At 37.1% G+C, this 22,728-nt stretch overlaps 1 protein-coding gene across 1 annotated transcript; it reads right to left on the bottom strand.

The window, feature by feature from the left end:
* Positions 1 to 884: 884 nt before the first annotated feature.
* On the bottom strand, positions 885 to 21,939 carry LHX5 (LIM homeobox 5). The gene is made up of 5 exons (XM_053468927.1): positions 21,633 to 21,939; positions 17,501 to 17,724; positions 13,796 to 14,073; positions 9,116 to 9,281; positions 885 to 2,118 (listed from the first exon to the last, which is right to left on the bottom strand). The coding sequence occupies exons 1-5, from the start codon at positions 21,803 to 21,805 to the stop codon at positions 1,751 to 1,753; spliced, it is 1,209 nt and encodes a 402-aa protein (XP_053324902.1). The 5' UTR covers positions 21,806 to 21,939; the 3' UTR covers positions 885 to 1,750.
* Positions 21,940 to 22,728: the final 789 nt, after the last annotated feature.

Below are 22,728 nucleotides of genomic sequence, written 5' to 3'. Positions count from 1 at the left end.
CTGCCTGGTTGTTTCATCTCCAGACTGAAATGCCATTTATAGCAAAGGATAACATAGAAGAAATAGGATGAGTGTGTTTACAAAACAGATATATATATATATTAAATTGCCCCACTAGACTAAGACCCTCTGCGTGTTTCTCGGAACTGCAGTTCCATCACCCTATGATGGATTTTTAAGGTACTAATCCCCAAATGTTTGTAGGCTGCATCTTATTTTTGCATCATTAAACTATAGATTTTAGTGATGCAAGTCTAAGCAGGTTAACATAATATATTGTGTTGAGAAAGATACAAATAATGAAACATCTGTCATACAGTCTGCAATAAATAAGGAAACACAAAACTTACTTTATTTTTTTTTTCCTGTTGTTTTTTTTTCATGTTTCTTTATACAAAATATGAAGCTTACCATCTTATGGAAGTTATATTACAGGAAAAAGGGGACTTCTCATCTTGCCTGCCTACTCAAATCCCCCTGGTAACTGCTGAAAAATAGGCAATTTTAGGATTACTTAACTTTTTCCATCTCATCTGATCTGCTGTAGTAGTTGCATTGGTCACTAGAGGGATCCCTAGCATAATGTTGGTGTATATATATATATATATATATATATATATATATAGCATAAATTATGTATTCCAGTATGAGCATGCCTAAAAACAATACAGCTCCGAACTCATGTCAGTGTGCAAAGTTTCCAAAGCACTCTTGGAATTCTAGGCAGGGATAAGGTATGTCACTTTCTGAATTCTTACCCATTGTAACATGGGTTCCCTCATTTTAATGTATATATATATATATATATATATATATATATAAAGAACAAAGTCACTAAAATTTGATATTGTAATGTACTGCACCAACCTAATGTTAACAATGTCAGGGTTGTGACTTGGCACGCATTCCAAAGTCAGGCAGTGAAAGCTGCTGCTAAATCCAGTCTTTCCCACCACTTTTTATTGCTTGAAAATACCCAATGTCACAAATGATGGATCACATCAAATACTTTTCTAGTGGCATTATTAAGTGAGGCATGTTAAAAATATAGCTTCACAGTTGGATCAAATCTGTTTTTTCCATTTTAGTGTCAGTGCCCTCACCCCCACATTACTTTTTGGGTTTATGGTATAGCTAGTGACTTAAAGACCAATGAAACAATTCACAACATTTGGGTTTGTTAATATTCCATACTTGTTCAATAACAAAAAAAAAGTTAATTTAGGAGTGTTTTGGGGTCCTGGCCCAGACGATATAAATATGAACTCTATAGCTTTGTATGAAACTTGGTCCCAATGATTATCAGTCAAAAGAGGGAAGAAGCAGTTTCATCTTGACCAGGCAAGAAAGTAAGTTTTGGTTTCAGTGCCATGTTGGTCCCAGTGATGTTCCTCATCCAGATGACTGGTCCCATTGGTAGAGTGTTCCACGTGAGTAGACAGGCTGGTTTCTTATCTCTAATGGTTAAGGAGGTGGCTTTTGGTTATGTCACTCGATTTGGTTTTACATGACCCCATTTTTCAGGGACATGGCCATTCAATGTGGAAGCTGCAGTTTGTTCACCCTGGACGTTATATCCACATTCAATGAGGAGTAGAAGGGACATTACGACTGGTTGGACCTGTGCTTTGTACGACTGCTTGTTCTACCAACTGCTGAAACAGGGATAAAATAAAATAAAGAGAAGGAGAGTAGACCTCTGTTCAAGAGGGAAAAATAATAGTCCAGTCAACAGTCACTTCAACGGTTATTACCATACTGTAGCTTCGTTCATGTCAGGGTTTTGGTGTGGTAGTGGGCCACTGAAGCCACTATTGCTTGACATAGAAAATGGAGGGCTAGGACCACTGTTGAACACTTCCCCTGATATGGGGTGGAGTGAGCCAGTCATACCAGGCTCTGGACTGGGAGTGTCAGGGTGAGATATCATGTCCGCATATCTTTGGTTTTCAGAGGGGTGGTGGCCAGACAGTGGTGGCTCTAGGGGGCCTAAGGAGGCTGAACCAGGCCCAGCATTCTGTAGGTAGCTGGAATCTGCAGGAGATTGAGTCTGAGACGACGGAGGCCCATGGGGGAAAAAGTCATAGTTTCCACTTCCATAGTAATCTCCTTGATAATCTGATAATTGAACAAAGAAAAAAAGCAAGGGTCAGATAAGTAGGACGATCAGAACACAAGAGAGATGTTAAAAGAAGCAGGTACATTATAGAAGTACAGAAGTGGGACATAATCTAATTTCCTTCCCACAAAAGGAAATTTGGACAGAACCTCAGCAAATGCTTGCTACTATCAAACTAGGAAATTGTGTTGAACCAGCATTACACAGCTCAATTAGTTCCATAAAGGCCCAAAATACAAGATGTATGCCATTAACTCTTAAGACTTGGTGCATGGGTACTTATTAATGAGCCTCAGGAAAGTTCTATAAGAAAGGGCCCTTTAGTGTGGGACTCTGTCCTCATATAGAACACATTGTCTGGAGCTCTGAAGAGCACTACAAATTAGACGGGCAAAGACACTGCAGGTGAAAAACCAATGAAAACCAAAACGACAAAAATAAAATGAAAGAAACCAAACTGAGATCTAGCTTTGAATTAATCAAGCTTGAGATGGGGAAGGTGAGAAATTATTTTTTTTCTTTCTGCTAAGAATTTTCCTAGGCAAGAAAAAATGAAATTCAACAGTTTAGGTGAGAACAGTTTGCTTGAGGGGAAGGCTAGCATACATTTCACTAGTTTTATTGAGAACTCTCACCAATCTCTGGTACAATATAACACACACACACACAAATTATGTATATATATATATATATATATATATATATATATATATATATATATTCCCATTGTACAGCGCTGAGGAATGCGGTGATGCTATATAAAACAATAAATAATTATACTATATATACATACAGACACTGGCACTTTAAGGCAGAAGCCAATAAATGACAAGCATGCGGTCGCACAAACAACAGCAACTGGGAGGTCCTATTGGGCACCAGACCATCTGTCATTTGCCAGTGCTCTTGATGACCAGTCCTGGACTGGTCTTGTACCATTCAAGTTTTCTTGATATGAGTGTATCGGTCTTGTAAATAGAATCATTTTTTAAAATTCCTATAGCATTACCAAGGGTAGCTAGTGAGAAGCCACAAAGGCACACAAAACAACAAGCTAAAACAAGTGTTGGCCCTTTAAAACGCTCTGTAGTGTGATACAGTTACCCTTTCTACTTGCAAAACAATTGGCTATCCATTTAACCCCTTTATGACAAAGCCCGTACATGTACGATCTCCCAATGCAATGTTTTTAATGCATTGTTTTTAATTTTAGTGAAATAAGATAGCTCAATAGTTATATCATGAGTTACGAATCAGCCTTTTTTTAAGTGGACGACCCATGGAAAGACAAATATTTTTTCTGGCATTCATTTGAGTGCTTTATATTTCAATGTTGTTAAGTTTTTTTTTTTTTTTTGCTCCAATAAACTTATTTTATGGGCAGACCTGGAAGCTGCCATTAAAGGTGGTCATGTGATATTTTACGGGTGAAATTCCCTGTTTATATGAAGCAACTTCTGAGGTCCTCAAAGCTTGCGTAACTTTACACATTTTTCTTTTTTGGCCCAACGAAAGGTACCAACGTCAACTAAAGACTCCGGGATAAACACCACTCTGAGCTAAAGAAGACTTTTTACTCTTTTCTCCGTAGACTTTCACTACTCTGAGTAGTGAATTAGGACTGAGCCATTTTATTGTTCACCACAAAAGAGTATGACAAGGAATGATAACATGTATCTATCAGATTGGGCTAAAATAACAGAACTAAAACTAAAAAATAAAACAGTAATATTTTTTGAAACTCTATTTTTACCTTTAATACGAATAATAAAAAAAAATCATCTACCCATTGTAATTATTTACATATTTTGTATTTGTAATTTTTTCGAGATCTGTGTAATTTAGTTGATATAGTTAATTGTGTTTCTTTTTTTTTATTATTGCATGTGCCTGTCCAGATAGTTAATATGTATCAACATCCCCTGATCAACACCTATTAGTAAAGAGGCAAAGAAATTTTGTGAGAATGTTGACGTACTGTAAGACTTTATTATTCACCAAATTGCTTTTGTTAGTGTAATGTGATAAACACCCCCATAATAGCAGACCATCTTGTCTGGGTGCACTCATATTCTAATTAATGGTAAATAATAAGCCAAAACACTTAACAGAAATAAATCACACAGCCAGCGGAATTAAACCCATTTGTAAGTGTGGCAAGGCATTAAGTGTGCGAGAGATGGGTGGGAGACTGTGTCTAGAAGAGCTTCAGAATAGAGGGATCCAGGAGGGAGCAGATGGGCATATAATTACTTTTTTTAGGCTTTTTACTAATTAAAAAAAAAGACAAAACAAAAAAAGATTCTACTGCAATTTTAATAAAAAAAGTCTGTTAAAAATAAAAAATAAATGAACATGTATTTAGGTGCATTATAAAATTAGAACTAAAAATGTATATTTATAAAAAAAATGCCAAAAAAATACAATAAGAAAAAAAATCTCATAGTTTGCTTGATACGCAAAATAAAGTGTTGCTTCTGTATGTAAAAAAAAGTACAGATCGATTCAGTATCATTTTAATTGAATTTGGAGCTTAATCACCTATAGGAGAAGGAATAAAGCTATTTATCCCGGATCTTTTGTCTTGCTCTTTGGTCGGAAAAAAACGGATTCTGTAATCTCTTGACACACAGATCTATTGAAAACACTGAATGCATAGTTCTTGGTAAACAGACAATCCCATTCACAGAGCTCAAAGACAGAAGAAACATCCAACTTGTAACAGATCACAAGGGCTGGGGGGGGGGGGGGGGTTGCATTCTACAACACATGTATAGGAGGATTTACGAATTGTATATATCCAAGTACAAGTATGGGTGGTTGGCTGTGATGGTAAATGGAAACTCTTACTAGCAATGGCTAAGATAGAAATGGAAAAAATGTGCTAAATAAACAGAAACACGTTTTAATGTTAAAACAAGTGAAACAAGGAAATCCATCATAAATAAATATCTTAAATACATGTTATGTATCCATGTAATAGATAGATTGATAGATAGATAGAGTTCTACAGAGTTCAATGCACAAATAGCTTAAAACATTAGATGCCTGCTCATACATTTTAGGAGTCATGGATGCTAGGAGTACTGGATACATAGTGTATGATGAGATCAAGAGACCACACTCCTGAATATCACAAGAGAGGCATAATGTTTGGAAAATTATTCTTTTTGGACGTATGTTGCACAACTATTCAGTCAGAATGAATATAAATAACATAGACTGTGTTGGCAGACAAGAACCATTCGGCTCATCCAGTCTGTCCAACTTCTGAATATGTCTTATGCATAATCCTTCACTGTATTAATCTCTACCACTTCTGCTAGAAGACTATTCCATGCACCCACTGTCCTCTGAATTAAGTATTATTACCTTTTAAACATTTGCCCCTCTAATTTAAGACCATGTCCTCTTGTTGTGGTGGTTTTTCTTTTATTGAATACACTCTCCTCTGTCATGTTGATTCCCTTTATGTATTAAAAGGCTTATCCGTCCTGTCTCGTCTTTCTTCCAAGCTATGCATGTTAACATCCTTTAACCTTTCTTTAAGTTTTATCCTGCAATCCATAAACCATTTTAGTAGCCCTTCTCTGGACTCTTTCCATAGTATCTATATCCTTCTGGAGATACGGTCTCCAGTACTTGCACAATACTCCAAGTGAGGTCTCACCAGTGATCTGTACAACGGCATGAGCTCTTCCCTCTTTCTACTACTAATACCTCTCCCTATACAACCAAGCATTCTGCTAGCATTACCTGCTGCTCTACTGCATTGTCTACCTACCCTCAAGTCCTCTAAGATAAGTACCCCTAAATCCCTTTGCTCAAATGTTGAGGTTAGGACAGTAACAAATATTCTATACTCTGCCCTTGGGTTTTTTATGCTCTAGGTGCATTACCTTATCCACATTAGGTGCCATTTTCCACAGCTCTGAACATTTTTCTAGTTTACCTAATTAATTTGCCATTCCACTTATCCCTCCGGGAACATCAACCCTGTTGTAAATCTTTGTGTCATCAGCAAAAAGACATACCGGTACTTTACCATCAAGACCTTCCGCAATATCACTTATCAAACTATTAAAGAGATGGGGTCCAAGTACAGATCCCTTCCACACCAAACTTTTCCAGCCACGTCTTGATGGACTTTGCTTTGTGCACTGGGGCCCAGTCAAGCTGGAATAGAAAAAGGCCTCCCCCTGTTCCCACAAAGTTGGAGGCATAGCTTTAACCAAAATGTCTCGGTATGCTGAAGCATTACGATTCCCTAGCCCAAACCCTGATTCAATAATTAAGAGGTGTGTCCCAATACTTTTGTCCATATAGTGGTGCACAAAGCAGGGTGCATATAGTGTAGTTTCTGTTAATATCCCCACTACAGATGTAAGACTTACTGGTCTATAGTTGCCTGACTCCTCTCTACTACCTTTTTTGTAAATGGACACGACATTTGCTAATTTAAATATCTTCTGAGACTACTCCCGTTAATGATTGGTTAAATAAATCCATCAAAGATTTACAGGTATGATGCATATTCTATTTATATTTGTTCTTCAGGATAACGTATGCATGCTGAGATGGCAAAGCAATTATAATGGATTGTTGATGGAAGCCTAATACATTCACTGGAGGCTGTTTCGGGTATCTACAACCCTTTCTATACATATTTTGTAAATGTTTAAGGGTTGATCGGTATTATAAAAATGAAACAAAATAAAAAGAACCTAGAACCCATTGTTATGAGAACATAGCCAATTCACTGCTGCACAAATGCTTCTATATATTTATTTTGTGTCTGGATTTCAGTGGCACATGACACAAATTACAATTGCAATGGGTAAATTGTGAATCAGAGTGAAGAGAAAACAAACAGAGAAAAACCGGGTACCCTGCTCTCTCCCAATCACCCTCCATATGTTCCTGGAATGTGAAGGTAATTGGAACAACTGTTGTCTGAGAAAGGTACAAAGAAAGCAGCTGGGGTATTGTTTCCCTGCAACACTACAGAGGGAAGGAGCGAAAGGGGGGAGAGCTAAGAGGGAATCGGCTTCTTACATGTTTTCTCCACAATGCGTTCGCTTTTTACACTTTATGCTACAGCAGGGTGCAAAGTTTGGACAAGCAAAGATGGAAACCTTTAAGAGGTGATGGGGGGGACAAAAGAGGGGGGGGGGTGGCGGTGTTTATAGAGGATTGAGAAGGAAAAGGAGATTAAGGAGACCTTAGCAAGAAACCTTGTGAAAATCCTTTTCTCTGAGGCTTTGCAATCATTTAATCTTTAAAAAATGAGGTTTGATGGGGAGGGCAAGAGTATTTTAGAGATAAGAAAACTCAATCCTTTACTTACTGCTGAAGCACTTTGGGGGTGAATAAAGAAAAATATAATTTAGTACTTTTCCAGAGACAAATAATGGATCAGTACATCATGACTTCTCTAACACGAGATGTGGTTAGTTTCTGATTGGGTTGGATCTTGAGACGTTTGTGATACTTTTTTAGCGAGCTGCTGTATACATATGAGGTTACTTATGATTTCAAGCCCTTGGTGGTCTTGAACGTTTATGTGACATCCGATTCTACCAACACCGTCCCACTAAAAGTAACAAAGCTAAAACAATCACAAACCTAAAACTCGACCAACTGGGGATAATATGGAAATATATATTTCTAAATAACAGTTCAATGCTCAATGTACCGCTCAATAATGCATTAGATGGCAAAACCCCCACATATGAATAGGTAGGTACCTTATATCAGAAGCTGGAGAGATGCATCTATAGTATTTATTTGTGTATTTCACATCATTTTTGGAGGGAAAATCATAATCCGTGTTTATAAGAAAGTTTGGCCAACAAATGCCCTTGGGTGGCAGTTGTGTATCCCGAATAACTCTATATCAGGAGGTGACAGGTAACCAGCAGTGGATGTGGTAGGTCAATGATGCAGAAGGTGTGTTAGATACCAATGTGGTTGGTGTAACAATGATATCCTATTCTAGAAATATCTGAATAAGTAGGTGTCACTGAAGGTGCGTTAGGAGGTAAGTGTTCCCGATAAGTGTGAATCAGGAATTACGGTTGTTTGTCTCTGTATTAGAAGGAATGTTCTTAGAAAAGACAATTTGCAGATCGCAGCCAAGGTTATCTGTTAAACAGGCAGCAGTTTCATTCTGATGCAAGGCCAAAGGGAACCCACGGATATGTGACAAAGTGATAAACGTTGAACCTGCTGATGTGTGCAGAACGGGCCTGTGGATTTTACCTGCCTATGGGCCTATTGTCCTCTGTGGAATCGACAGGATTTGCCTCACACCAGTAGGAAATTACACGTGTTTGCGATTTCTACTGACCTGTAACCTGCTGGTGGAGCCGACTCCATGGGATTTACATTGATTTTGCCCATTTAGCCAGATGTGAACAGGTGAAACACATTACAAAGCCACTCAATACAATCAAAATAACAATGTCTATGCACATCTCACACCAGCGTGTGATTTATTTAATACTGTACAGCCACCTCTATACTGTGTGCTACCGTGGACGTACACAACATCCAGTGCCCTGCCACCTCCCCATTCTGTGGCTTCTCACCTAAAAGTGCAAACCCCATACAGTAAGCACATTTGCTCTGCAAGAGATGGCAGCAACCATACGGATATTCTGGGTACAGCCAGATGCTAAACATTGGCCTCATTAAAAAAAAAAAAGTATAAAATATGTATCTGCAACAAGAATAAAAGTTCACTTAAAACATCTGTAACAATTTATTTATAAAAGTGACAGTATTTTCAGCAGCAATACACGGATGAGTGAAAGAACATGATTGTCAAATAAATGAAATGAGAATTTTGGAGAAATGGATGAGAGTTCCCATTGGATAAGCTGGTTTTTCACCAGTAAGAATCAATATTGAATGGACCATCCATCCCACAGGAGGCCTCATAACCAGAGTCGCATTTCCCTTCTAAAGGAACATCGCAGCCAGCCGGAAGGTTACCTCCATAGTAGCTGTAAGGACCAGACCCTAGGATGTCTGATTCATCCAGCCTTCCTCCCAAGGGGCGCATGCGTCTTGGGCTCCTGAAGAAGGCATGTCTCCTGGCACCCAATGCACTGAGCTGTTTCATTCTCCTCTCCTTAGACCTTCGGTTCTGGAACCAAACCTATCGTAAAGCCAATGGAGGAAAAAGGATAAAGTTATTGCATTTGACAACGGCTGAAACACTAGTTTCTCTCAGAATTGAATGGCCTCACGGATTAATGGAGCCACAAAACATTTGACTAGGAGCTTAATCTAATATTGTGGGCTGTAAACTGCCTGTCCACCAAAACTCATCACTGTGTACGAATTATTAATAAATAAATCTTTGTCTGAATTTGTATAGAAAAATATCCTATTGCTTCACGGGTCGTAATATAAAAAGCATACTACCCTCTCAACCTCTTGTTCAAAGTTGGTAGTAGAACGGCACCAAAGAGCTCAATACCTTATTTTAGATTATCGAATATGCTTGGTGATTTCTATGGACACTACTCAGACGGTCAAAAACATCCTTTGTCATTGCGGCACCATAAGCTATTGCAGTTCACAGGCTGTGAAATGATGGACATTTTCAGACACTTCTCTGCTAATGTGATATAAATCATCTTCCCACATCATATGTTAATCATAAAAGACGTTACTACACGTTAACTATGCAGCATGTTAACAAAGTTAACATTTAATGTTTCTAAATCTTTGAAATATGATAGGGTCATTTTACACCTGTTCTAAAGCATCAGTGTATATTGTTAAGATTTTAAGTGCAAAAAAATAAACATTCGCTAAAGGCACACTGACATAAGCAATATCTAGAAACACGCTTACTGTCCCAACAGGAACAGACCCTGCTGTCCGAAGTACCGTGAGGTTTATCCACTAAAGGGAGACATGACAAGAGAGTTTGCAGGAGAGTTGTGTTTTTGCTCCTTCACTAAACATTATGAAGGGCCAACCCCAGTGAGTTTCTGCATCAGGAAGAACATGGGTGGCCCTGTATGATGTATAGTTAAATAAGTGAGATGTCTCCAGTCTCTTTAGTTGTTACACAGGGCAAGCTCAGCCCTTCATGCTGGAGAGACTTGTGGAAAACCACAACTCTACTGCCAACTTTCCATTTAATGAAAAACACAGCAAATGAGCAATTCAACACATGAATCGGCAAAACACATTAATTCATTGATCGCAACAAGATGAACAGACACCTCATGCACAATGACTCAAGACAGTCTTCGATGACTAGTATTTAAATGGATAAAAGCTACGTGTAGATGTAGCGGCATTATAACGATTGTAACAGCTTAAAAAAAAGCAAAGGAGGCTGCTAGCAACCCAACAGTAGAGGGCATGGCTTTATACCCTCCATGCTAGTTCTCTATAACATGAAAATACTCAGGCTACATTTAATTACATGTCTGGCACGGTTGGGCTTGTTTTTCAAATATATAGTATTCTACAAAATAAAAAATTGTAGCCACAGAAATCATTTTCCTTCAATGAGATTTTCATGAACATGAGGCACATGGAATTAGGCAAGGTGATGGAAAAGACCTCTCGTTAACTTCCAATACGTCTTAAAATAATGTGAGAGGTTAAAATATATGCATGTTTTTTGCAGCCACAGTTGTCCCTTTAACAGGAGTTTCTGCCGTCTGGAAAAACAGAGATATTCGAAAAGCTTAAACACTGTGAAATGATGCTAGAGCGTCAGAGGCAATTACCAACTCACAGAGAGGCCTATTACTTTGGAGATGTGATGGCATTTTTAAAGCCCCATGTCTACAGCTCATCATTCGGGTATGGTTCCTGTCATGGAGTCCCACCCCCAAGATGAGGGATTACTGCGAATTTTGGAGTAAATCTTACTGGGATAAGCCGAAAGAGAGGGAACATGAAAACCATCAAATGTGAAAACCACTTTATCAAAGCATCATATCCTGTACAAGACCCTCTAAAGGGCTTATAGGATCCGGATTACAACTCTTTCAGGGGGATGAATAGGGACCCCCTGCCTGACAGACAAGGGAAGGCCCTTACTCTTTTGCTGGCGAAATGAGGATTAAAAAGCACCAATCTTTTCCAATGAAACAAAGTGAATACAAGGGGAGGGTTTGAGGATTTTTTTCTCTTTTTTTAAAATGCAAGATAAAAGGTGGTGGGGGGGGGGTTGGTGTTGGCGGCTACTGAAATAAGGGAAAAAAGTGTACATTCTGTAAAGATTTGGATTGAGAATCTGTAACCAGACAAGCTAAGAGATTATTCACATTGTTACATGAGGTTCTGGAAGAGTGATTACTTTTCTAGTATAGCGACAAAGCAGAGTGTAGAGTGTACTATGCTGTAACCCTTTCAGTCCCGCATCATTGGGTCACTTCTCTGATGTCCCTCATTTAGAAAAACAGGCAAATCTTTTCTCAGGAACACTGCTCTTACTCCGGTGGCCGATGCCCAGTAACTGGCAGGCAGCGCCAGCAGGGGTACATTTGGGAATGTGTTCAGTCACTGGGTCCTATGTTTTACTGGATCCCAATATATTGTCCCAGGCGAGAGGATTAGGACTGAACCCTGATGACACCCAGTCAGCACATTGATAATGTAGCAATGAAGCTAAATTATATCTGGCTTGTTTTAGTAAAAGGGAAACAAAGCGAGGATGTAAATTGGTATGTAAATGCCAAAGAATAGGTCGAGAGAAATACCGTAAATCTATAGCATGAATGATACAGCTTTGGGTGTCATTATTTGCTGCAAATAATGGGCTACTAGGGAGTTCTTTTATTAGTTAAATAACTATAAAAAAGGTTTATAACTAGGTTATCTACCCAAGAATAACAGCACCATTAAAGAACGAGCTGTATGAGTTTATTCACTCAACGGTGAGTTGGTTGGAAACATTTTAACTCACTGACTCGGTTATATATAACTGAGGCCCACATTCAGTAAGCTTATCTTGCAAGAGGAGCTGCGCTTGGGCCTTGCTTAATGCAGAGTTAATAGAGATATAATCCCAGAGATTTGACTCTGCGTTATGTAGGGCCGATGCAGCTCTTTTTGCAAAATAAACTCACCAGGGTTGGTTCATGACGATGCACAGTGATGTCAGTGAGTTGAAATGTTTCATCTCAACTTGAATTTATGTGAGTTAAGTCCTAATTGTCGTGTAATATCTGCAATATTAAAAAAAAATGCATACCTTATCTTTATGGAATCCTAAATGTTCCTAAACAAGGGGCCACTTTCAGGGGCTATATTCCATTTTAAGTAGACAACAATGCTGTTCCTGTGATTGCACATCCCTGCATGTTCATGTATGACACACAGGAGATGGTAGGTTGCCAGAATTCAATATGAAATCTCATTCATCTACTTGTTTTGCTTTCTAAATTGTGCAATTGTCCAAAAGACAACCACAAATAACCACACATTATTACTATAAATTTAGGTATATTGGTTTTAAATTTCCCTTTAAATGTTGGATGGCGAGACCATACCTACAGCACTATAGAGAAGGAGGGCTTTACAAATAGCTGATAAGAACTGTAAATAACATTTTGCATTAGCCATCATCGTGCATGACCAGTTGGGTTGATGATGTAGTGAAAGTGGGACAAGATGTTAATTTAACTAGATTTACTGCTGGTTTGGTGACAAATGTGTCATTTTCATTTGTTGGCTTGTCACTTGCTGATTAGTTTTGTTTATTTAGTATTAGCTAAGGATTTGGTGTGATTTAGCACTGCCTCAGTAATGGATAAGTGAACACTCAAGAAGCAAGCTGAGTGTGTACACCCACCCGGAGGAAAAGATGAAGATGACATGGCCCCTATAGATTTGGTTGAGATAAAGATATCCATAAAGTGCGTTCAGTAATCTAGGAGTTTTCAAGAGTGTTTATCAATCCAGTTATGTTTAAGAGTGTTCCACCTGCATAATGCACAAAAAATTCAAGAGGATTTCTTGAAAAAGTCATCTCACTCATTTGTCGCATGCAGAACTAGCTCAGCCCTACCTGCCGGAGAGGCCCACTGTGGTCAATCCTTTATAATGTATTGGGAAGTAACTTGTATTGGCAAGTTGAACTTCAACTTTCTGAAATTCTACTTTACATTTATAGTACACAGAACCATTAAAAATCATTTCGTAACCAAAGAAGTACAAAAGAGGGTTAACAAGCACGTGTGGGAAACACACATTGGACCCATGGAGGAAATTGTGGTCTTATATTGACATCTGTACACTGGGCCTAACTCCCTCTGTTCAACAGTTTTTACTGCATAAATAACTATTAACAGGTCACTAACTCAAGTTTTTTACATGGCTCACACTTAACTGCGCCTCAACAAGTCCCCTGAAAACACAATGGTTCTCTTTACAAAAATGGTTTGGCACGCTTGGGATCGCTGACAACCACAATAAAAATCAAGAGGGTGACTTTCAGTAAAATTCCTAAACTGTATAATATATTAACATTTAAACCGTTCATTTTACAATTCATTTTAAGCCGATGAAAAGGGTGTGTTTACACAACAGATCCAATTTGAATCAGTGGGGTGAAGGAGGATCCACAATTTTCCTATGATTAACGCATAAAAAAATTTGCTAGAAAATTAGCTGCCAAACGATTGGTTGACAATTTACCTGAATCACCCGCATATTCAATCCAGTCTCCTGAGCTAGCTGCTCCCGGATGTGTCTAGTGGGTTTAGGGGTAGCAGCAAATGCAGCTTTGAGGGTCTCCAGTTGTTTGGCCTTGATAGTGGTCCTGGGTCCCCTCCTTTTAGTGCCAGAGTTCTGTTCCTCATTCTCGTTGTTGGCTGTCTCTTTGTCAGAAGAGGTGGAATGGTCTGTCTCTTTACTTTCATCTTGCATGGCGTCTGGAAGATCTGGTGACAAACTTCTGTCTGTGTAAGAAGATACTAAGAAACAAACAAAAGTTGGGTTACAGACATTGTATAATAACAAAACAATCAAAGCACAAACTTATTTTTGGCTACAATGGCTGTGCAATTGCTCCCATTCAACTTCCAGTATAAAATGATAGGATTACTATTACCCATTTTACCAATGTGATTAATGGTATTTTCATTATATTGTGACCTATTTGACATTGAGATTCTAGCCTTAAACCCTGTGGTCGGTTGCTATCTGGTGTATAAACCAACCCAGGCAGGGAGGCCAGATGAAGGAAAACTGAGCATGAAAATAGTTTTGTCATTAAAATTAGATCTTTGGATTTAATACCCTTTGATCACGCAAAGAAAACATCATGCACTTTTAAGAAACACATTGTTAGTCTGATATAGTGTAAAATATAATGTTTAACCTTGGAGTTACAATAGGACGTCAAATCCAAGCAAAAATACCTTGATTAATAGATTATTGAACATACATAAAAAAACATTTTAATGCTCCTACCCAAAACGTCTTAGAAACACGTACACATTAGGAGACTAAAAAACCAACAAACTGCTTTCTACATATCTTCACCAAATAATTGCACTAAGACAGTCTTAACCCATATCTAGATGTACATCTTAATAAACATATGGTGCTTTACTGTCTGTAAAAATATTTATTCAAAGGTCATTCATATTTTTGGAATAAACAAAAGCAAGTAAGCCTCCTGGAAAGATGCATGGTGTATTAATACTCTATTCTACTCACCTCTATTAATGCTCAGACAATACTGTGTAACACATGAAACATACATGGAATCTTAAGCAAAATAAACTAGAAGGCATCAGTGATGTGATTCAGGGTTTTACCTGTTTAGAAAGTTTTCTTTCTTTATGTAGGGCATAGTGTATATATATATATATATATATATATATATATATATATATATATACACATTTAGAATATAGTTAGATTTTAATAAATAGAAGATACCAGTAGATTTTCAAAATCCAAATGTATTTATATGGAGGTGCCTCCACCCCCAATGTTCAGTATGTACATTAAATATCTGCTAAATTGCAAAAACACGGCCATATTACAGAGTTTCCATAACATATGTTATCACGTTGTGACAGCCTTCAGGAAACCAACTTGATATGTAAATATAAATGTAAATCGCTTATATCCCAGTTTACAGGTTTTATGTGCTGAAGCAGAGAACAGTTTTAATTGTAGCAGTTACAGTGCTATAAACACACTGACCAGTAACATAAATATAGTGTATAAAGGCCAAAAAAAGTGTACTGCAGTGTGTGATACATTTTTGTTATAGACCAATTTATAGACAAATTTCAATTGTTTCAACCTAAATGTTGTCAAATCAAAAGTCAACATTGCTTTTCACTTAATAAAGGGCAGTTGATGCTCTTAAGAGCTTTTCCTTAACACTAAATGTTGGTGCAATGAACAAATGCATTACCAACTAGATTAACATGGTTATATTCAACAATTATATATATATATATATATATATATATATATATATATATACATATACATATACACACACAAGTGGTATATTTCGCTATCACCAGTCCTTTGTCATTAGCCCAAAAGGCCTTTGCCTTGTATTACATCAGTCCATAGAATGTACTTTCATTCACATCAATATAAGAAAGCCAAATATGACCAATATTTTCGGTACATTGTGTTTTAATTAATCTGGAGCTTTTTGATCAGGCTACAAGTGAATCTAAAAAGGGCAAATATTAAATCAATGCAACATATAATTTTGTAAAGTGTATGGTTATACAGTCTTAAATCTTCATTCAATACAACTTCTCTTTATATCTATTCCTTATAAATACTAAACGAGAAAACCAATTTGCTCATTTCTCGCTTTACTTATATCCATTTTTTTTTTCTCCCATGGTTCTATTCTATACCGGATTCACATGGCTAAACATATATTGATCCAGAGGCCTCTAAAGCATAGGGGCTCCAAATACAGAACAAAATGTTTTATTTATAATATCAGTAACCTGGTTCATAGAAATAAATATTACATATGTACACAATTTACAAAAATCTAATGAAATAAAATATTCCAGATATGCTTTGCCAGTGGTCAGTCACAATGTGCCATCAGTATTTCATATTGCGAAGCTAACATAACCTTGGAGAACAGACTTATGGCTGTCCCTTTATACAGTAAAAATGACAACATAATTCACAACATAAAAAACGATTTCAAACCCTGGTATTTAACACTGAATGAATCAGGAGCGGAAGGGCCTCATATATTACCTTTTAACCAAAATATGTATTTAAAAAAAGTTAAAATAAAAAGAAAAGTGACATTATAAATAAGCGCAATGCTTTCCTTGCTAGTGCAAATTAAAAAAAAATCATGTGGAGTCCTAAATTTGGTTGAGTTTCCTTTTGTTGTGCATGGAGCACAAATGGGAACAAAAAATATATAATGGTGATTAATACATGTTTCTTTTTCAGTTTCAAAACCGGAATAAAGGTCTGAAATGTATGGATTTCTGGACAATAATAAAGCTAACTTTTGGCAGATTTTAATAGATCCTTCAAATACTCTGTTATGATAAAGGCAGAAATATTCCCAGTGTTTAGTGGAAATGTTCTTATAATACCAAGACCACCAAAATGCTTGGACAAGTAGGCTAACTCTGTCAAGACAGGTGTCTGTCATATCTGCACATATGTATCGTTATACTAATGTCTAATGTGTAGGACAAACAGGCTTTAGGGAAGGAAGACAGACACTATCAGTTTATTTACATACACTAGACAGGTTATTGTGTTGACTGTTTATTATTTCAACCTATATATAAAGCCCCCCCTCCCAAAATAAAATAATCAAGTGGCTGATGGGGGTTAACCTTGCAGTAACAGTGAAAGAACAGATGATACATGAAAGGGTTAAAGATGTCTCACTTGGTGCTGATCCAGTATGGTCCTATCAGGTTAACAATAGCAGGTGTGCCTGGCATTTGTGTTAATGTTCAGACTCTTTAAGTCTTGCCCTGCTTCCCACCCACCTACCCACAGCCTGCCAGGCATGAGGAGGGGGGGGGGGGTTGTGTATAGCTGAGCTCTGCCTGAGATTAGCAAAGCGTGACCTCTATTAAAGGCTCCCGTGGAAATGTTAGGACCGAGGTGCACGCAGATAGATGGATGGTGATCGGGAGAGGGGGTTGGTATTATATGATTATTGATTGAGGCAGCACATAGCAGTTGGGGAGAAAGAAAAATCAATACTAAAATAAATAATATTCCAGAACAGAGCACCCCCTGTTCATACATAGAGCAGCAGAATATGCAGTAAAATCACAAATAAAATCCATTCTAAGGCCACTCGCTCCCCAGGCAAACCCCCTCCTATAGTGCTTCACTGGACAGATCTGAGGATACACTCACCTGAGTTGAGGCTGCTTTCCTTTAGGCTGCTGGTGCTGACATAATCCTCTTTACAGACAAATTTGTTCTCGTCTATGATATAGAGTTCCTCTCCAGTTGAGAGCTGCTTGTTGCAGACCATACAGGTGAAACAATTTAAGTGAAACACTTTGTTCCTGGCCTTCCTCACCAGGTCGCTGGGGGATATTCCTAGGGAGCAGCCTGCACATTTCGTACCGAACCTCCTGCAAGAGAGATGGACATTGAGTTTAGGAGGGCGCAGGATGGCAGAATCTTGATTATCAATGATGATTGCGGTCCCATGGCTTTAGATCGGTAACCAGATGCCCCGTTAGCAGTAACGATCCTAACGCCTGTATTTTTCATGCGATTTACCGTTTATGGGGCATTATGATCACTACCTGGAAAAAAAAGGCCAATTGATGACTACAATTCCCATCATCCATGCCTAATGCTTGTCTGTCGGGGCCAGGTAGAGCATAGATCAGTCTGACCTGAAAGCTGTGGGGCATTCTAGTCTCTGTAAGTGGGTGATGTGCTCTAATGCGACTTTTCCATAAATCCCTTTAACGATTTTTTACATCGAAATCGGGCAGTGTGTTTTGCATTCATCTGGTGCACAGAGATGTATACCCACGGTCACATAATGCCTGTCTCAAAAGATTAATGAATGATAACCCAACCTCTAACGTGCTCCGCTGAATACGGTATATCATTAAACCACGATGCGCTTGGAGGTTTTGCAGCCTACACACATTTTCTGTTTTATGATGTATTCGAATTATACGTCGGTGTATTATCTGAATGTAATATACGTAATAAAATACATATATTGTAGAGATTACATTAAAAAATCGAGGAAGAACAAACTGACGTTTGAATGGTTACTGTAAGATCGCGCTTTATTTACCAAATATTGTTATTTCTGACCCTCTTAAAAATCACCGAAAAATGTCTTGATTACCTTATATAACATGCAGTTCATTTAAAGTTTAAATATTTTAAGATACAATTTAGGTTTATTTGGGATCAGTTGTAATTATACAAATAACAAGCCATCATTTTATTTACCTTTTAACACATATTTCGCCCCAAAATTGTACTAGTAAGAAAAATTAAAAACAAATAAAAAACTAAATAAATATCTGTAATATTCCCTACACTATACTAAATACATTTAACGCGTATACAAATAGATTTATAGTTATATACAGAAATATATATAGAAGAACACACACAAGCGGTTTATACAGATACTAAACCGTATACATACACCATATACATAATTTGTGTGTGTTTATACAGTTTTGTATTTGTATAAAAAGCTTGTGTGTGTGTGTATACATATATATATATATATATATATATATATATATATATATATATATATATATATATATATATATATATATATATATATATATATACATAACACACATAACTATTTAAATATCACGGACACGTTTTCAAGACGTTTGAAGATTTTCCTATAGCGTTGGGAGAAATATTTAGGTGTATTCAGTAGTTAGACAAAAGGAAAACGATTTTTTTCTCCCCTACGAGTGTAAAGATGATAAGAAATATTTTTTTGCAAAATCATAATCTTTATATTTATCAGACTAATCTTCCATACGGACCCCTTTTATGGCTTATAGAAAAAAAAAGGGGAAAAAAAGATTGATGAAATGCCATTTAAAGGGGGCATTTAGATCACTCCTTACTACCCGAAAACCCCAAATAGACTAAAAGCCCCATCAACTAGATGGATTGTGGGATTTGAGTCTGCAGAGCCAGTAACTGGAAGCTATAGTTAAAAAATAATATTTTCAAACGGTGTTATTCTAATTATGCTACACTTTGGAAACCTGTGTAGCAGTATATATATACAAAATGATTATGTTCTATATGAAAACGATATATTTATATTATTAATATGTGTATTGTACATTAAATTAATGCTGAACAATTTCCATTTCCCTCCCTCAAAAAAATAATAATAATACAAAAAAAATCTTTAGATTGTGAAATTCCTTGAGTTTTCCAAGTTTTGGATGATTTCGGTGGTGAGATCCTTTAGAGCGCTATGCAGCCATTGCCCCTTAGAGCAGTAAAATCTGTGACTTTGATTTAGTGACTGTATTACAGGTCATAAGTCATGCCTGCCTTATCCACAAAAATAATTAGCTCACCTGCACCTTATCAAAAATCATTAAACGCTCCTAAAGAGTTTCCACATTAGCGGAGAGGGGGCATTAGGGGCTCTAACCGGGAGCACACTTGTTATGGCAGATCAGCTGATTAACACCTTCCATACCTGGATTGCAAAACAATAAACTGTAAATCAGTTAAACTTTGGCACAGGCTCTTTTTGGATGCACATGCACAAGTAGGGGGTCACTTATTTAAATGAACAGCTTTAGATCACTTACACCTGCATGAAAATGGCATGCAAACTTTTAATAAAACAAAGACTTTTGGATTGTGTATTTGGATTCTTAACTCCTTCTTGCTACAAGGCTTTGAAACACAACACTTCTACTACCCCTGTTGGGAGTTTTTTTGTTGTTGTTGTTTTTTTTTAAAGCACTAAAATGGGCAGCAGAGAGTTTTTTTTCTTTTTAGAGGATAATAAATTACCAACAATATTTATTTGTATGGTTAAACTCAACATCCTGAGGGTGTGTAAGTTCCATAGTTTTATTTTACTTATAGCTCATAAAAGTATTTTTAAATAATAGTATCTTTTGTGTAAATCTACAATTATGTAAAAAGTAATTATTTTTACTGTGGACTAGAGACATTTCGAATCGTGCGCGTATTAGGTACTAGATACTTGTCCAATACTTTTATTATCCCAACATAAGGGATATTGGGAGTTTTTTTATTATAAACTATTTTTGTTCTTAAAGCGATTTATTTTGCGAACCTTTTTCTGCCAAGTTCAAGTATCTTCCGAATGTCCAGTTTATCCCAGTTATTTCCATTACTTCCATAGAGAACTGGAGTTATCCAACAAACCTCAATTACTCACTCCAAAATTAGAATATAGATAAGAGTGAGTAATATACATTTTAGGTCCCATCACCACAATTCGGCACAAAATACAAAATGTAGGAAGGTGCTTTTTTGTATTTATATTTTATAATTTATTTTTCTCATTTATTTTCTCACATATACTGCTAGTAAACATATAAGTGGTGCTATAAATAAGTATACACCCAGAATTATATTAGTGATTTCTATGTGTGTTTTCATTCACAATTTAAAAAAACAATATATATATATATATATATATATATATATATATATATATATATAAATATTCCTCCTGAATATGGAATGCATGACTTCAAAGATAGGAACATTAGAAGAATCCCTTCAATTCAAAATTATCGCTTTACACAAATTCAAAAAGGGGTTTTTTTTTTAAAAAAAAAATAATCTACTGTTTTTTTTAACAATATAAAAAAGAAAATGTTATATTTATAAACTACAATTATGTCAAAATTCAATTTACTCTTAAGTTATGCAACGTGTATAGGATAAGGCATAGTACAATAGTACAAAAAAGTCATAGTACAATAGATGTATATTAAATAATTCATTAAAAAAACTGTGTTTAATATTTTATGTATTATTTATATTATAATATATTAATTATACACATTTAAACGTCACATAAAGATCGTGTAAACGGACAATTTAAGAACATAAACAAGACAGTGCCTATTTTACACAAATACTACTACAAAATATTGTTTCCAAGAAGAGTGGGACAGGAGTTATTGTGTTGTGTTTAAATGCCACAATTACACAATCTATACATACCCTTAAACTAACCCTTTCTTGCTGAAGTGTATAACAGCTGGTTGAACAGAAATAAATCTAGATATTTGTAAGGGTTTCAAAGGGGGACAAATTGGTTCGGATGTTGTAAGAGGTTTGCCGAATACATACCATCTTTTTACCTGGTACCCATTTTATAGGAATGGAATCACGAAGTAAAACAAAAAACAACTATAATAGTAATGGTAAATATCCCTTGCAACGTCCGTTACCCGGTACCCACTGTATAAGTAGGTGATGGTGAAGTGGAGCAATACAATAATAATAATAAATAATAATAGCTTACCTGAAGAAGTCTGTTTTGCAGTAGAGTTTGCCTTCCCTGGAGAAACATTTCTCAGTGAGGTTACACTTACACTCACAACACTGCACACATTTGACATGCCAAGCCCGGTCCAGAACATTGAGGAGGAACCGATCCAAGATGGGCCTCTCGCAGCCAGCGCAATGGACCATCATGGTTCAGCCAGAGTAGTTACGCCAGGACCCCTCCAAATGAAATCCACATAGACCCTCTTCCCAAAAGCAGCACCCTCGCTGGCTTCAGTCTCAGCAGTGACTCCGTTGGTCTAATGACACTTTAGAAGGACAAGGTGTTCCCCCAAAAGACTCCTTGCCCACAGCAGGGGCGGCAGGTGATTTGTCTTCCCTTCTTCCTTCACTTGCATAGATTCCCTCGTTGTTCTAGAACAGGATTCGTTTATTCGTTTGGTGCCAGTACACAGAGGCTCTCACCGGCAAACTTTCCCTTCCTGGGTGGAAAAAAAAATGATCCTAGATGACACTTTCTCCAACTCCACCTCTATGCCCCATAATCAGCTTTGTGTGTCAAGTCTGGCAATTCGCGCATCCTTATTCAGATTTGGTGACGCTCCAGGCAACGTATACAGCCCTCCAGCCAATCAAAAGCCAGTAGCCATAGTTACCCCTTTAATTTATAGCATGTCTGCACTGGTTGCCGAATGGTCCCTGACATTGTGGATGCTGGGATACAGGACTAGATGTGAGGATGCTGTGGTTTGATACAAAGTTGGAAGTCTTGTTTTACAGTTTATGCATATGGGTTTTTTTTTATTATGTTAAGAACTAATAACACTTCATAGATGAAGTAACCGGGTACAGATTGGTCTACCTCTGCTCTCTTACTTCTTCGTAAGATTGCATCTCCCACCACTCTTAGCTGGCTGAGCCTGATGGGAGTGCTAATCCAGAACCGTTGGAGTGTGGCTTTCCCTTAGTTGTACAGGTGTGGGGGTGGGGTGGGTGGAGATGCCATCTTATTAGCACATGTTATGCTGTTGAGTGCTATCAGTGACAACATTAAAAGGACAAAAGATCGAGTTTAACATTTGTAAAGGAAGTTTAAACCCGTTTGTTTAGCG

The sequence above is a fragment of the Spea bombifrons genome, chromosome 1 (assembly GCF_027358695.1).
Source record: "Spea bombifrons isolate aSpeBom1 chromosome 1, aSpeBom1.2.pri, whole genome shotgun sequence".
Classification (NCBI taxonomy): Eukaryota; Metazoa; Chordata; class Amphibia; order Anura; family Pelobatidae; genus Spea; species Spea bombifrons.
This window is presented reverse-complemented; position numbering and strand designations above follow the sequence as displayed.